This window comes from Nanorana parkeri, unplaced genomic scaffold (genome assembly GCF_000935625.1).
Source record: "Nanorana parkeri isolate BGI_ZX_2015 unplaced genomic scaffold, ASM93562v1 scaffold4, whole genome shotgun sequence".
NCBI lineage: Eukaryota > Metazoa > Chordata > Amphibia > Anura > Dicroglossidae > Nanorana > Nanorana parkeri.
In genome coordinates this window covers 1,257,283-1,274,831 of record NW_017306272.1, presented here as the reverse complement: position 1 = coordinate 1,274,831, position 17,549 = coordinate 1,257,283, and the positions used below count along the sequence as shown (strand labels likewise).

The following is a 17,549-nucleotide window of genomic DNA, read 5'->3' as shown; positions in this document are numbered from 1 at the left end:
GGTCATTGAACTGGAGCCAGTGTATCAAAATCATTTTTAGAATGAGATCAGTAATGTCATCCTGCCATTTTGTTTAGAAGAAGTTTAGCAACGCCTGGGCAATAAACCATGACCTGTATTCCTTTAGATGTACAAAGAGTCAGAAGTCCAACGCAACACCCAAAATACAAGGATTCCCAGGGACAATTCTCCAAAGCCTGTGACTGCCCCTAGGAATCAGATATAATAGGGACTGTAGTCTCTACTAGCAGGGTTTATCGACGGGCATGTGTATCTAAAGAGATGGTAGGGTCAGGGTACCTTTTTTATATAATGATATATGAATTATATGTTGCCTGTTTCTTCTCCCCTTTGGTCATTTTTTTCTCCCTGGGCTCCAAGCAAGTGACTGATGGTCTGAAACACAAATCTAGCTCTATTTTATATTACAAAGATGCACTTGATTTATAATTGTACACAACTAGGCTTTTTTTGTATGAAAATATTTAAGTAAAAATAATTTAACTAAGACAACAACTAACTAAGACAATAACATCTGCCTTTTTATAGTAGGGAAACACATCTGGGTTTCATTTTTCTTTTTTACCTATTATAAAGCATTATTCAGAAAATAGATTGTAATTATTTTGATGTTTAATATTTGTAATACTCCTTATGAAAATCCTGAATTCATTCAATGAATATACAGTATTAAAACCCAACAAAACTTGCTGCTGTCAGGAAGGCAAGAAAAATCTACACACTTAACGCAGAAAACAAGTCTTTTGTCAAATGCATTTCTCAAACAATACTGCCCCTTTGTGGATAGATAACAAATTGACAGGTGAACAAGTCCTCAAGTCTGATGTACTCAATATATGTATTACCACAAATAGTATTCATTCTATGGAATAACTCCTAATTAAGTAGAAAAAGGTTTGAATACTGCAGAACAAATACCTACATGAATATATCATCTTGAGATAATGTATACTAAAAGAGTTGTGCAAATATTAACAATGTACGGGGAGATTAGTATGATGAGAAAAGTCATCACACTGTCCATTTAGGGAAAAGCGACAGGGTCTCTTTAAAGAGACCCCCATCCCACTTATACTCACCGCACTCCCCTGGAGCACCATTCCTCTGTAGTCCTTGCCTTGTTTTAGCTCTGTCTAAAGAATAGTAGAATCTTTCATACATGTCAAGTGTTCCTTGGTCAACCCTGCCTTCATTCTGTTGCAGCAGCTTATTTTTGATTAACCTGGTGTTTCCCACTTCTTGATTCCTTGCTCCTGCTTGACACCGGTTTTGTAGATCTGCACATTTCATTTCATACAATCTAGGCGTAGTTAGGGTATCAATTAGTTTGAGTCATTCATATTGGTATACCTGTACTCGCTGTGGTATAAGTACTCTACCCTTTCTGTTTCAGGTACACATACTGTATAAGTAGCCTTTATTATATAGTTGCTTTATTGGTTCATTGTTTCTTACATTATTTGTTCTGTTGATATTGCTATTTTATTGATACACAATTTTTTGGATTTATTTTTCTATGCATTTTGATCCGAGTCTGCTAAAGATCACTATACGAGTCTACCCTTTTTAGGTGCTTAACATGGCATATTTGGACTGGCCTGTTTGTCTTGGATTTTCTAATATTTTGTTTTTATTGTGTGCACTTATAGGACATATCTTTTAGGGGTTAATTATGTTTTGTATTGACATTTTGTTTTTAGATCTTGTATTTGGATATATTTATACAATAAAGAGGCATCTTTGTATATTTTCTTGCTACTTTGCATTGTATGATGCAGAATTGTTTCAGGGATACTTGTAATTTTATGTGACAGTTTACACAGGATAATATCACTACTTCCTTTGCATGATGATGTTTAGGCTTTGTGATTGACCACTAGGACCAAGGACAGCATCATGGAAGGTGGCTATATGTTCCCCCATATGTGGTAGCAGGAGCTATGTTCCAATGGCTCCAAAGGAGCAATGGAGCGCCAGGGAGAGCAGGGCAGGTAAATACAAGTTAGTCAAATGAATAAATAAATAACTATATTGTCAAAGGGGTTCATTCACTTATGGTCAGATTCCCCCCTCCGACACAGACAAGCAAAATCGGTTGCAGTGTATGGGGATTTCACTAAAAAACTTCCCACCATAAGATATATCAAGGGCACTAACGTGAGTGTCGCAAGTATCATTTCAGTAGGGTTAGAGCAACACGGGTATCTTGTGATTATGTAATCATGTGACTAAAATTGCGTGCGTGTGATGGATTGCCTGCTTTGAACCACATTTTTTTTTTTTTTTTAATGGGCAAAGGACATGGACATTTTTTTTGCAAGTGACCATGCAAGTGTGTCAGGGGCCACAGGTATCCTACCTATGCAATTTACTTTAGCACAGTCCATTGTAGTCTACACCAGGGACACATGTGATAGGATGACAATGCAAGAGCACGGCTAGAAAAGAGATGTCAGCAGATAACAAATGCCTAAACATGGAGTTTTTTCTAAAATAATGATACATGCAGATTACAAAATACTAAAAACTATTTTTGAAATAACATTTACATGCTAGCATATCGGTACTGTAGTTTTAGTGATTGGGTTGAGATAATTTATGATTGCTTATTTCAGTTTTTCTTTTTAAATCTAGAGATTAGTTACCCATGTACTCGATGGATGTGTGTCCTTTTTCAACCTATGTAACTATGTAGCTCTACTCTAGTTGAAGTAAAGATCAACCAAGGGTTTACTTAAAAAGCAATATATAAAGAATTCTAATACATTCTAGACAGATATGCACACATGTATTGTTCAGATTATGAAGTAGAAGATTTTGGGTTCAGCCCAAAAAATGTTTACACATTACAGTGTGTGTTAATGCCAGTGTTAATGTCCATTTTTTGTGTTGACCAGCATGGCTTTAAATGGATAGCCAATTAAAGAACCGCCGAAAAAAGTACTTTCACTATTTTTGGCAACGCAGAGCATGACTACTTGATGTATTCAGATCTAGATAGTAAGTATGGCACTCCGAACCATTATGCCTTGAATTGAATTGTAAATGGACTGTCTCCTTTAATATTGTAAGCACTGTGGAAACCGTTGGTGCTATATAAATCCTGTATATTAGTAATATAATAATCAATGCATTGTGATGCATTATAATGCAACACCATGTTTTTTTCATACTATGTACTTGACCTCATCACAAATAGTTTCAGCTTTCCTTCAGGTTAGTGTCTCTCTATTCTAAAAGGATAATAGAGAATTAAAAAAGTTAAAGCCTTTGTCAGGTTTTAATTCTTGTCCATGTCTCTATTGCATGAAATCTCCCTCACTTCCTGTCAGGACAGTTATGAAGAATCTCTTTAACTGGGAAAAATTATTTTTTTGTAGAGTGGCAGGGATTCAAACTTCTAACAATGTTTTATTGCTGTGTCTTCTTGTCCCAGTGTCAACTATTTCCTATTTTCTGTATGGATGTCGTAGGGACAGAAGTGAGGGAATAGCTCCCCAGTTGTGTCTCAGACAGACAAAAAGAACTTGACAGAAATGTTAACTCTTTCCCACTCTATCCTGATCGGAAGCCCGGTGTTCGTCTATGGGCAGCCATATCTAAACAGACGTGCGTCTGTTTGCATCCTATTACCCCAGACTCCGTCCAGGTCCAGAAAACCAAACAGAAGAGAGTTCTGTTTTGGCAGACATGCCGTATCGGGGGTAATCTATGTGTTTTTTATTTTATATTTTAATAGAGCTTTGAGTGCAGAAAAAAAAAAGGTAAATCACTGAGCAGGCACAGATTATATTTTTATATAGTATTTATTTTATGTATGGTGTTACGTAAAATAATAATAGGAATGAATGTGCTGTATTTTTTTTTTTTTTTTATGTTTTCAATACTATGTGCCGTATAGGGCACAATTACAACTTCTTTGACTGTTAAATAGAAGCCCACTTAAAAAAAAAATCTCATCTTGACAGAGTTATATTTTTATTTTGATAGAATATCACAGGGCAATCAAGGTTACAGCTACAGCCAGTTGCTTCTACAGTGATTTACTGTAGAATTGTCAGCGTGTCAAAATCAACAGTTGCCCGGCTGTTCCTTAAATAACTGATGGAGGCTTTGGCAGGATTGCATACTTCTGCTGCACTTTCAATCTGTCTTTGAGATATGAAACCACTTGTTTGTATATTTAGCTGAATTTCAGGTACCGTACATCCCTAGGCTCAGTGCAGAAAAACTACTTGAAGAAAAATGAGGGAGAACTTAAACAAAGGTTTTAGTATTGCAGACTACAAGGATGAAGAGTTGCATCACATGCAATCGCACACATTTGCTTTGCTCAATCAAGTGTGATTAATCGCTGCTTGTGTAGCTTACACTATAAGGAATCATTGGTTCCCTCTCTGTAGTGATCCTAAAGGTTAATCATGAGTAGTGCTGTATGGTGGCTTGCTACGAATCTAGTTCACCCAGACCAGCACAGAACTGTCACTGAAACACCCCTATCCCAGCTCAATCAGTTGCGGCTGGAGCATTCCCCACCCCGCAGCTACGTGTTACAAAGGGGCGGAGAATGGTTGGACCAGGAGGGCGTTGGCAAACTCGGTTGACTGATCTACAAAAAGCTTTAAAATTTTAGTAATGAAGCTAATTTGAAGCCAATTGTTTTTGTTTTGGAGTAGGTCTGACCACCAATGTCTGGGGAGGGGGAACCTTCACTGTCCAGCAATACTTTTGAAGGTGGTGGTGGTGGTGGGGGTGAAGTGGAACCACAATTGACCACCAATGTTTTTGAGGTGGGAAAAATTCACCGACCACCAATGACTGGGGATGGCCATAGGGACCTTTACTGACCAACAATGTCTGGGAAGGGGGGACTAGCGTTAATCCACTGATCATTAATTCCTGGGAATAGGTAGGAGGAAGCTTCCTACCACTGATTACCAATGTCTTCCTTCCACTGGTCAGGAAAGTTTTGGGAGAGGGGCTTCTTTCTCCCACTGATGCTGGGGGGATTCTTGATCCCCCCAGCATCAAATGACGTTGAATTCTTACACCTACTGATTTTTTTATTTTACTAACAGTCAACTCCTTATATTTTTGTCCTATAAATATGCCTAACCACGGTGTTAGTGCAGCTGCTGGTTGCAATGTAATTGTTTAAGGTAGACTCAGATAAAGTGTTAGGTATCTGTTATAATCTGTGAGAAAGGTGTAAGTAATGAAAGAGTTTTCATTTAAAAAATCTACTCTTTGTGCTGAGGTTTATGTGTGTCTGTCAGACACTCATTTGTAGCACTGTAATTACAAGTTACAAGGAATGCGGCATATGTTTGAGGTGTATATTGTGTGACCCAAGAATGCTCAGACTTTATTAAGCCATGCCCAATATTCAGCATAAAATAACAATGCCTAATTTGTGTCATGCTACACATTCCACAGATTTTCATCCATCTAAGGTGTCCCTCTTTCTCAAGTTCTAAAGTTGGGAGATATGGGTTGTCACTGAAACAAGTAGTCCCATTGGAAGTTTTTCCCTCTACTCCTGATTTGGAGATTCCAAATTAAAAATGTTGCCTTACTTTCTCTCTCTGTGACAACGGTCACCAGCACAAAAAGAAAGGGAGAATGTATATCAGCGTTTCTCAACCAGGTCGCCGAGCACACTGGTGTGCCTTCTGGATTTGTCAGGGATGCCTTCAAATGTTTGCCCAGTGTCATGCACTTCCATGATGCAGGCAAGCCAGCCACCAGCACAATGGAAATTCATGACGTTAACCTGGGGAGGTAAAATCCGCAGAAGTCCACATCTGACCAGACCTGCCCCGCATCCCACTCCCTGCCATGCTGCCTTAGCTGCACTGTGGGCAACATTAAAATATGACTCTGCTGTGAAGGGGGCTTCCGTTATGAAAGGAGGGCTACTGATGGGAAAGGGGCACTTTGACATGAAAGGGGGACTCTGATGGGAATGGAGGCTTCTGATATATCCAAATCCTATTCGGATTGCCTACACATTAAAAGAGAAGTAAAGACAAGCTTTTTTTTTGCTTTCATTCTCTTTTGGGTCACATCGGTACATTTACCTATGTACTTTTGGGATCCAAAGTCAGCAGATAGCGTGCTAATGCCCACTTTCAGTTGACAGTGCAGAGGTTTGCCTCAGCTGAGAAGGCACCTATGATGGCTAAGTGACAGTAGGCTCTATCTCTCTAGAGCTAGAGACAGTTGTACCCGGCCCCTTGCCTGGTTGTCCCTCCAGTAAGCACTAAAGGAACAGAGAGGGGAGGGTGGAACCCTTGCGGGAAGTCATGACTGACAGTTACTGCTCTTCTCAGGTAGGAGTGAGAGATGACACATTATCGGTTACATCAGGGGTGCCCATTAGGTAGATTGTGATCAACCAGTAGCTCTCAAAACTGATGCTGGTAGATCAGGAAGGGTGTGAATGGTGGCCCCTTTATTCCATTTTGGTATATTTATTTAGCTGTGCACACATGATTACCTAGTCTGCTGAGCCAAGCTCCCTGACACCTTTCTGGTGGACACTGGTGGTTAAAGTGCTATGTATTACATCAAAGAGTAATACTCAATTAGTTTACCCAGCCAGCCAGGAGGATGAGCAAAGAGAGACAGCCAGGAGGATGAGCAAGGAGAGACAGCCAGGAGGATGAGCAAGGAGAGACAGCCAGGAGGATGAGCAAGGAGAGACAGCCAGGAGAGCGAGGAGAGACAGCCCGGAGAGCGAGGAGAGACAGCAAGGAGAGACAGCCAGGAGAGACAGCCAGGAGGATGAGCAAGGAGAGACAGCCAGGAGGATGAGCAAGGAGAGACAGCCAGGAGGATGAGCAAGGAGAGACAGCAAGGAGGATGAGCAAGGAGAGACAGCAAGGAGAGCGAGGGGAGACAGCCAGGAGAGCGAAGGAGGTTTTTTTTGTTGGTAGATCTCATGTAGCTCGTCACTTGAAAATAGATCTTAACACAAAAAATTGTGGGCACCCCTGGGTTACATGATTGCTCACCTCTCAGTATAGAGCCGATGAATGTGTGACAGCTGTAGTGTCCCATGCTGGTTCTAAGCCAGGAGGAGAGTACATTTTACTCTCCCCGCACTTCTCCTACAAAGGCATCAGAAGATGAGGTCACTTGTCCCTTTATATTCTTGTGTTGGATATTAATGCTCATGTCCCTTTTCATTTCTTGCATCGTTCAATAAACACAGACTGGCAAATGGTCAAGAAGCTTGTATCGATGTCAGTGAACTGCAGAACGTGTTTTTTTTCCCCAGAGAAAACTGGCCTAAAAAGTAGATCACATAACTATTTATTTGACAAAAACGGATGCTGTGAACATTTGTTTTCATCTGTGAAGCCCCTCCAATCAATTGAGTGAGTGGAGGGAGCTACCTTTACCATCCATAAAAGTGAAAACCTAAATAAAACACATTTCTTCACTTCTGAAACATCTGCAGATTTTATGCTTACGCCAAGAATGGGTTCAATCCTCGGGCACGTTGTAAGCAAAACATCTGCTGGCATTAATACAGAGGTAGGATGTATGAGGCTGCTCTATCTTGCTGTAAGGAGATTCACAACATAATTAAATCTCAAGTCATTTTAGTTAACTATAAAATATCAAACTATGATTTTAATACGTTGTGTAAAATTAACTACTAGCACAATTTATTCCATAAGAACAGACAGTATAGTTTACACCCCCGGGGTATAAAAACTTTTATCCATATTGTTTAGAGTTTGAAATTTAATGCAACAAAATTAAACTCTACTAAAGCATAACAAAATGATGCGTGTTCGCTCATGCTACCTGGCGTATTCTTTCTTTAGGTTATTAGCCAAGAGAGCTCCACAGATTGACAATACAGGGAGAGTGTGTCATTGATAATACAAGATAAAGTCAGATAAAAATGGATGTGCTGACTCTCAGCCTATAAAGTCTTTAAACTGTCTAACCAGCAGTCACTTGTAAAGTTTACTAATCCAGTGTTTGCAAGTAGAGCTGCAGCTCTCTTTGCTATGCTTATTCACAATTGTTATGTATAGCATGGAGGTCATGTGAGTTTGGAATTTAAAGAAGAACTCCGGGGGAAACTTTCATTAGCCCTTTGCAGTGGAGCCACCCCTGCACTGCAAGGGTTAACTGCTCCTTTTTATCTAGGTGCTAAAAAAAACCCCCATTATACTCACCTAAACCACTGAGCTGGCTGCCTACTTCTCTAGTGACTGAAATTTCTCTCCTCCTACGCATCAGCATCCTGATGATGGTGATTTATAGGACCTTAGACCGCTGCAGAGGAGGGGGAGAGAGCCTGGAAGGACCGGTCTAAGAGCAAGCTGGCTCCACGGTTCATGTGAGTATAATTTTTTTAGCACCCAGACCAGCAGTTAACCCTTGCTGGCACAGACTGAATTCATACTTTGGCCACCACAAGCCCTTCTGTCTGATGCCATTCAGCTCTATAAAGTATGACAGCATAAGTACTGGGGATTCTGAAAGAAGAAATCCAAAAATATGAAAACATTTATTTAAAAAAATGTACATCAGGCCAAAAACAATTAATTCTGTTTAAGATAGAAAGAGAAAGGGTAAGAAACCATGTCTGTTTTTTAAGGCTATCCCGGTCTTGGTTACAAAGATCTTTCCTCGCTTTCTGCCCCACTGACCATGTTTTTTTAACGCAGGAAATAAGGAAACAATCTGCAACAGGGACAGAAATATAAATCTGACAATGGTTCTTGCCTTTGCATATTGTACTACAGAAAGCATTTTTAATTCTGTCTGTGTTGCTGTTGGAGTGTTCTGTTCATTTCATGTGCAGCTAAACATCAGCAGGACAGGAAGAATGGGTAAACTTCCCTAGCATGAAAAGCTAGAGGAGCAGTCCAATAGTACAGCGCTCTCCAGGGAGTGGGGAGGAAGGGGCGGTGGGAAAAAAGTTATTGATTGACGTGCTGCTTCCTGTTAGTGCAGACCGGGGTGTCCGACTAATGTAGCAGAAAAAAACGAAAGTAGAAGGGGAAGCGCCACAGCCAGGCACAAACCTAAGACAGGGTGGAAGTCCAAATTCAGATGAGTCGGTCTTGTTTAGGAATGCTGGTGTGAAGGATGGGTGGGTTGGTGATGACTGGTCCTTCCCAATCACCTTCAACGTCCAACGTGAGAAGGACCAGCCATCACCAACCTGCCCATCCTTCATACCAGCATTCTTAAACAAGACCGACTCATCTGAATTTTCCACACCATGGACTTCCACCCTGTCTTAGGTTTTTACCTGGCTGTGGCGCTTCCCCTTCTACTTTCGAAAATTCCTTAGCAGAGCCCCAAATAGCAGTTAGAACCTGGGAGGCGTTCTAACCCTTCTCTGCTCTATCTAAATATTTTTTTTTCTTCTTGATATACTCTTCAAAAGACAAATAACTAATAAAACCATACCTCCCAACTTTCTTAGCAGAGAAAAAGGGACACCTTTTAGCACAATGGGGTGATTCATCAAAACTGGTGCAGACAGAATCTGGAGCAGTTGCCCATAGTAACTAAGCAGCTTCTCATCAGTTTTTTTAGCTTTAGTTTTAAAATGAAAGATAGAAGCTGATTGGTTGCCATGCACAGCTACTTTAGATTTTGTCGACTCCAGTTTTGATAAACTCCCCTCAATGTATTTAGGCAATAAACACAACCCTGGTTATGCGGGGCCATTAAGAATTTATGTGGTAAAAATTATTGATTAAACCCAGAATTGTTGTTTTTTTACCCACCATTACTTTTCCTTTGTACTGGCTTTTCAAAATAGCAAACAAGATAATTAAGAGATCGGATAAAGGTTTTAGTGTAGAAATACACAGTAGTTAAATAGAATTTTCATAGATATTTGTACATCAGACCAGAAAGAGGGACAACTGAGGTATAATGAGGAAGAGAAAGATTTGGTACAGAAGAGGGTCAGTCCCTCCAAATGAGGGGCAGTTGGGAGGTATGATAAAACCAGCTTTTGCTGCAATCTGCAGTTTTCAATTTCAAGCCAGGCATTTCCCCCATGGTACTTATTTATGCTGACAGTTTATATACAGATATATATGTATATATATATATATATACAAAAAAGATTCAAGAGCAGTATGGGTTAGCTAAAGAGACGTATAGCAGTGGCAACCTGCTCAGATTAAAAGCAAAGTAGGCATTGTTGTGGAATATCATACTGGGGCCAATTTTAGACAGAAGCTAATTCGCCTACCAGAGGTTTATATCTGGCTGCTGTGTTAGAAGATGTTTAGATTTGGCTGCTGTGGTGAAAAAAGTATATATTAGGCTTCTGATGTGTTGTGTTTCCGATCTGTAATAATCTACATGGAGCTGTGCGTACCTAGGGTGTGCACACTGCTTTAGGAGGCTCTCCTGCAGTCTTCTAAAACATGGAAGCTGTCTCTAGAACATGTGAACATTCACTTATTAAACCACACCTATTAAACTATATCTACTATTAAACCACATCCCCATTTAGTGTTCTTTCCCACTTTCTAAAGTTAGGATGTATAATGTACCTCCATGCTCAATATAAAGATCTTCACCCTGCAAATTCTTGAGTCAGTGAATGTCCCACTCCCTGAGCTCTGTTTTGAAACTGCTGGTTGCCAGTAAAATTCCCATAGACTTCTATGGGGATGACAATTAGTTTTGGACTATTACAAAGTAGAGGCGGGCTAGCTTGGCAACTTGAAGGATGAAGATCTTTGGATCAGGGATATTGAAGTAAATGTGTTGCATATAATTATACTCACTGTAATGTGACCCAGAGCCATGCCAGCCCCATTTCTTGTAAACTAATGTAACAAAATACATATCTGCCAATATTTCATTCACATCTGCACACACACCTGAAACAGCCTACACTCAGAACTTCACCTAAGCAATGGCACATTATTAATCTTAGACTATAGCATTACCTATGGTACACAAACACAAAGGCAGTTTTATCAAACTGACTGATAGGCAGAATAAATCCAAGCTGATTTATGCACACTCCGAGAGAAAGAGATAATAAGAATCCCCTTGCAGCTCATAACAGAGGCTGTGCTTGGTTAGTCATGCACTATTCCCTGCAGACCATATAATCTGTGTGAATTCCTGCCTGCAAGGGATCAGTTAGCCACATGTGCAGAAAGCAAGTCTTAATTATTTGTTTAAATCTGCATGTTAAACATGGAACCCACTATCTCATCCACCTCTATGGAGTAAATAATTTTTTTTTCTTTTTTTTGTTGTTGTAGATTTTTAAAAAAGTATTTAAGCCAATATTAAAATTAGAATTTCGTAGCTCCAGTTCTGTAACAAGGCTTTTTTTGGTTATGTTTTAGGTAATGTAGGCAGCCTATCACTGGGCTCAACGAAATTACACGCCTCCCCTTTGTTAAATTTAAAAGAAGACAGATCCCCCGCGGTCTCCAGCATCTTGAGGCTTGATAAAGAGGTAACCCCTCGAAACGCGTAGCCACTGGAGACAACCGATACTTTTGTACCCCTGTGACCACAGCCCGACTGCCATAACTGACACGCGGCGCACGGCGTCCCTCAGCCTCGTGTAGCTCCTCCCCCTTTCCCCCCGTCCCTGACAGACGCGGCTCGGCCCGGCCAGTCGAGTACGTGGACGGCCATACGGATGCACATCCATTCTAGACCAGCCTCCCACACCACCGGAGACACCCCTTCAAACCAGGATCGGTCCAAGCAGATGATCGCACAGACAACAGGGGAGCTCCTAATCGTAAGTCCCACTTTTTTTCTGTTGTGACATTGCCATAGACACCTAAACTCCACACTCTAAAGATCTAACAGTGTGCCTGACTCTGTCCTTATTTTATATATCCACTGGTCCATTCGCCAGACCAAACTCACATAAACAACTTTGGTAGTTGCGCTCCTGATTTTTTGCCTTTTTTTTGTGGCTACTCCAGGAAGAGTCAGTTTCCTAGACATTCCTCCTTAAATGTCATAGCCCTCTTTTCTTCTGCAAGTGTCCAATTACTCTCTGCGCTGACCCAGCTACTCTGCCCATCCCCTCACCTCCCTGAATAAACCTTATGTAGCAGCTGGGGCAGGAGCGAAGCGGAATACTATAAAGTGTCACTTGAGTGACATCTCTTGGGCTGCTGACATCACATCCACGATGGAAGTTCTCAGCAGCAGCAGTCTAAAGCCTTTCGGATGTCTACACAAGGAAGCATTGTACAGGTAAATACCCTGCATAAAATACATTAAATGCACATATAATTTTATGGGACTATTTTTGTTTAAATGAATGGTCTGGCAATAGGGTCTGTTTGAGATAGTGCCTGAAATTAAATGACTGTGGTCTTCTTAGTTTTCTACATCCTAACAGCTATCACGGGACTGAGAAGAAATTGGGTAGAGTGTCAGCATGAATTCAAAGATGATTTGAGGACCTACAGTTGAGTGATAAACAAATCAATACAATTATTGTTAATAGTTAAAGGAGAACTATGGGGTTAGTTCTCCGAACGGGAGGACACAAACTAGCCTCCTCCCGTCACCCTAAGCTCAGTATACCGCGAGCTACAGCTCGCGGTATACTGAGATGCCACAGCTGAAGCGGATCCAAAAAATTATGTCTGGACCCGCCCAGCTGCGTGAGTGACAGCTGGTTCTGCCTATCTAGAGGCAGAGCCAGCTGTACCCGCCCCCTCCCCCGTCCGTTCCGCCAGTCAGTGCTGGAGGATCGGGGAGGGGGGAATCCAGCCACCCCCTATCACGGCAGAGAGCCATGACAGGATCGAGAGCTGAGTGTAAAATACTTAGATTAAAATTTGATTTGGCTTAAAGGGAATTATAGAATGGGCCCATACATATATATTTACAGTGACCTCGTGCGTTTAAATGAAGCATATGAATGTATGACTTTGAAGAAGACATATCCTTATCTGTCCTTGAAAACTGAGCTATGTCAGAATTTGAAGAGAACTAGTAAAGAAGCAGCTGTTAGGGGAGTGTTTTAAGAACAAGGTTATGTGTTTTAAATAGAGTTGTAGAATGAAATCTTGATGACTAAAGTAGTTTAGGTCAAGCCATATAAAGAAAGTAAGGGAGTCGTGACGTCAGAAATAAGTTAAGAATATGCTTACATAAGTATATGACTTTATAGGATTAGCCAATCATTAACGTCGATTTTGGAATATAAGCGACATGCGACTTCACACTAGGCACTTCATTACACTACATCATCACACTACTTTACATCACACTACACTATTTCACACGAAGAGAACTCTAACACGCCCACAAGAAGAGACTTTGTTATTCCACCTGCTAAGAAGACTATTTTGGCTGAACCGTTCAGAAGCCTTAGAGAATACCATGAGGTAAAGACTCAGAACTTTTAAACTCTGCATTAACTAAGAACTATATACTTTGAACTATCTATTTGTATATTACTTTTGCAATATCATTGTATGCTGTGACTTCCCATTATACAATTAAAGTCACAAGTTTTTCACTCTACAACTGGACATTCATTGATGAAGATTAATCACCTTAAGACGCTTAAATCGTAAGTGTCAGTCAAGAAATATTATTTTCTAACAGTGAGCGAACGCCGGTATGTGTTCGCTCACTTCTCGATCTACTGAGCCGACCTGTGACAGTCTCATTGTCACAAGTCGGCTAGAACTATGAGGTGAGTGAAAAGCACTCACCTCATAGTTCTCCTTTAAGGTACTTGAATGCTTTTTTTACGTTTTAACTCCTGAGTTTAGTGTCACTTTAAAAGACCCTCTAAAATCCCTTTCTGGTCAATGTCACAAAAGTAGCCCAATATGTTAAAAAAAAATTATAGCTTCCCTTTAAGAACCAAGTATATGTATTATTATTATTCATTGGATTATAGAAGTTTTTTTACTTTTACACAATATGACAAATGGTATACATAACTCCTCCTGTCCATTTTACTACTTAAAAGCAAAGTGAAAAATGCTTTATGTGTGTGGTAATAGGAGTCTCTGGTGACATTCAATTTATGTACATTATACCTTTTATTCATTGTCTTCTCACTGTTTATTCCTTTCATTGTCATGTTATTGTTGTTCAATGTTTGTCTCTCCCAAACATGTTTATGTGGTTTTTTTTAACATAACTTTGCAGACATAAAAGCACCAATTTAGAAGCAAAGATATAGGAGTATTTGAATCAGAAATCTTTTTGTCACTTTCTCATCACACGGCCTCCCTGTTGTTGACTTATGCATATGACAATCTAAGACAGGATGTCCAAAGTTGGCCACAGACATCAGATGACCCAAAACTGTAGATATGATCCAGCAGGCCAGCTTTAGGCAGAAACACACAAGTAATGGCATATTCAGGTGCAAGCCATGGAGAAGGTACACTTATACAGACACCTCTTCTACTCTCTTATCTTAGGTGAAATAATGATGATTAGAGGTTTTCACCCAAGATAATTCAGGTGCAGTTACATTGAAGTATACAGTATCTTAAACATGTTCCAGAGTTTTGCTGTCAGTCATTATAGTTGGAAAGCAGTCTACCATGTCTGCTCTGGCTCATTACAGTATTGTTGGGACAGGGAATAAATTAACACAGCACAAACTTCAGTGCGGTCTTAGTTGAAAAATAAGATTTTAGGCCTTGAAAAGTTTGAACCTTATCAAAATATGGACAAACTAGTACACAGTTCAGGTACATTCAGGTTGAAACCTAATGTGTGCTTACTTCGAATTAAAAAACACTAGAGGTGTGGCAACGTTGCTTACCCCTATCTTGAGCATCTGTATATTGTTCAAAGGCATGGGGTGGCTAACGCTCACAATGAGACAATGAGAGTAATCAGATTCTTAAAGTGTATCTCAAACCAAGGACAAAAATTTAATATATTGAAGCTTATAATTTCTGAGGTTTTGTGGTTGCATCGGTTTTCTCTTTTATTAGGCTTTTTTTACCTTGTGATCCTGCCAGTAACACATTTCCTATGCTGGGATGATTACCTAGGACAGTAGTTTTGTAGGATTACAGAACACCCCCTCTACTCTTTTCCATAAGATACTGTAGATAGAGTAGTGCCATAGCTCGCAAAGATTGAAAGGGAACAATATAAACTGATAAGAGTACTGCACAGGTAGAGAGCACAGGAAGTTATCAGTGCGCTGGATGCCTGGAAGCAAACAAAATATTTTTTGCACTTAACCAGATATAACAGTATGCTTTCAGAGGTATATTTTACAGACCAAATGGGAGCAAATTCATTGCTAGGGTTTTTGTTGTTGTTTACTTATCGTTCTTTCACAAGTCTAACTGACATGCCCTTCTTCTTACATGACATTGCTTTAGTCTGGCAATCAGCCGTAAAGTTAAAGGATTGCATCATGGGAGAAGTTCACATGCTTCCTGATACCTGTAAAATATACTGATACTGGGTAATTTGTAGTTGATCCAACAGAACAAAGAGAGAGTGTGGAGAAGGGGAGTATAAGTGTATAAGAGTATCGGGGGGTGGGCTTTAAAGAGACTTAGAATGTGTAAATCCCATTTCTGATGATAATGAGGGCTGATGAGCACCAACCTGTGTGGAGGGATTTGGGGTGTCCCACTGAACACAGTGCGACCCTCAGTTCTCCAAAATTTGCCAGTCGATAAGAAAAACAATCACTCTGTGCTAGGAATTCATGTGAGGGAATACATTTGACAAAAGAAAACAACCAGCTTAAGACAAATGAACACAAAAAAGAATAGCTAGAAAGGAATGCAGCATTGGAATAAACATCCATTAAGCCAGAGACTATGAATGGTATGAGCAAATAAACATTTGGGTTATTTGTTTTTTTTTTTAATTAACAAAGCCAACCTTTATACATCATTCATGATTCCTGCTGTGATGAAGTTACACTCATAAGAAGTGGTTACACTAATGTATAAGGAAATAACAAACAGACACCAAACACACCTATATTACATTGTTCAGCAGACTAATGGAACACATTGGATCTCCTAAGCAATATAGGCATCCAATTTGTACCATATTTGTATGTAATGAATAGTAATTTCAATCGGTGCAATAATATTTTGATTGTTCGTTTGTAAATCCTTGTCAGATGGAGATATAGAATACTTGGCATTAGGTATGTGTTTGCATTTGCAGCTCTAGGGTCTCTCGCTTACCATTGATCTATGAAGGAATGCCATTTTTTACACTGTTCTGTTGCTTCTAGGACGTGTAGGTGAGTGTCACAGACATTCCTTAAAGGTCATAACTGCAACAGTAGATACTTTTAACAGCGTGTGTTGCTGTTAAAACACGTGGTGGTGGCTACTGTTTGTGTATGTAAAGGGTTAACTGGCCCCAGTGACAATCATTCTGAGTTTGCTGGTGTTTAGATTTTTGTCCCATGAGCTGGAAAATGTTTGCGCAGGGTGAAGCTCAGAGTGCATTTGTCACACTAATTTTTTTGCTGTCTGTGTCCATTTCAGATATGGTCCAGAGACACAACAAAGTGAAGTAAAATTGCTAGTCGTCACATTTCTGCTCTATTGTTGATGGGAACATTTTGATTTTTCCATCATTTTTGTGATGATTATGGTCACCGGGGCAAAGAGAGTGATTCTTTCTAGCAGAGAGGAAAACAACTTGACAGGGGATTTCATTTTTCCCTACTCTACCCAAAAGGAAAAAAGGCTTTAGACACTTTAAAGCAGAAAACAACATGCAGATTATCCACCCTTAGCGGTGGACTCAGCTCTGGGGTACTTAGTGTGGCAGTTGTCTCTGGATGTGCTATAGTCCCACCAATGCTACTATTTACATAATGACACTACAAGTAGCTAAACCTGAGAAGTAAAATATCCAGACGCATACCTTTACTGAGGTGTACAGGCATGCTCTCTGATTTCATCATGCGCTGATTTTGTGGCATCTGCAGGGGTGGTGAAGCCCGATGTGGTGTAGGTTCAGCAACAGATTGACTTGGAAGAACTTCTGAAAAACTGGCTCTTACAACACTATGGCTTATGTTGGTGTTTGTTGATGATATCATTGGATTCATTGTTCCTCCAGTTGGAATTGCTGGGCCAATTAGTTTCCATCCAAGACTCCGTAAACTGCTAGAGACTTTATTTATATTTATGGTAGCAGGCTTGGCATTAGCCCTAAATTCAAAGACAAAGAATAAAGTAAGCAGTATTACAATATTCATATAACATACTATTTGGACATTTCATTTTTAAAAACTTGAGTCGGAAAATATGAAAATAACCTTCAGGAGTGTGCAAAAGGTGAACGAACTACAGACATACCGTATATACTCGAGTATAAGCCGAGATTTTCAGCCCATTTTTTTGGCTGAAAAGTGCCCCCCTTGGCTTATACTCGAGTCAGCGTTAGGTGTCTTCTTACTTACCTCGCCGAGCGTTGCGTCACTGCTGCTCCGGTGTGCGGCGCTCCGAGCGGGGTCATCTGGCAGTCTCCGGGTCCTAATGACCCCGCTCGGAGCGCCGCCCACC

At 40.2% G+C, this 17,549-nt stretch overlaps 1 protein-coding gene across 2 annotated transcripts in view; it reads right to left on the bottom strand.

Moving 5' to 3' along the window:
* Positions 1-17,549, bottom strand: part of TBC1D5 (TBC1 domain family member 5) — a 261,642-nt gene that overhangs the window by 57,794 nt on the left and 186,299 nt on the right. For both annotated transcript variants that reach the window (XM_018574269.1, XM_018574338.1), the window contains exon 15: positions 16,906-17,195. In XM_018574269.1, the coding sequence (XP_018429771.1) occupies positions 16,906-17,195 (290 nt within the window). The remainder of the gene's footprint in view (positions 1-16,905; positions 17,196-17,549) is intronic.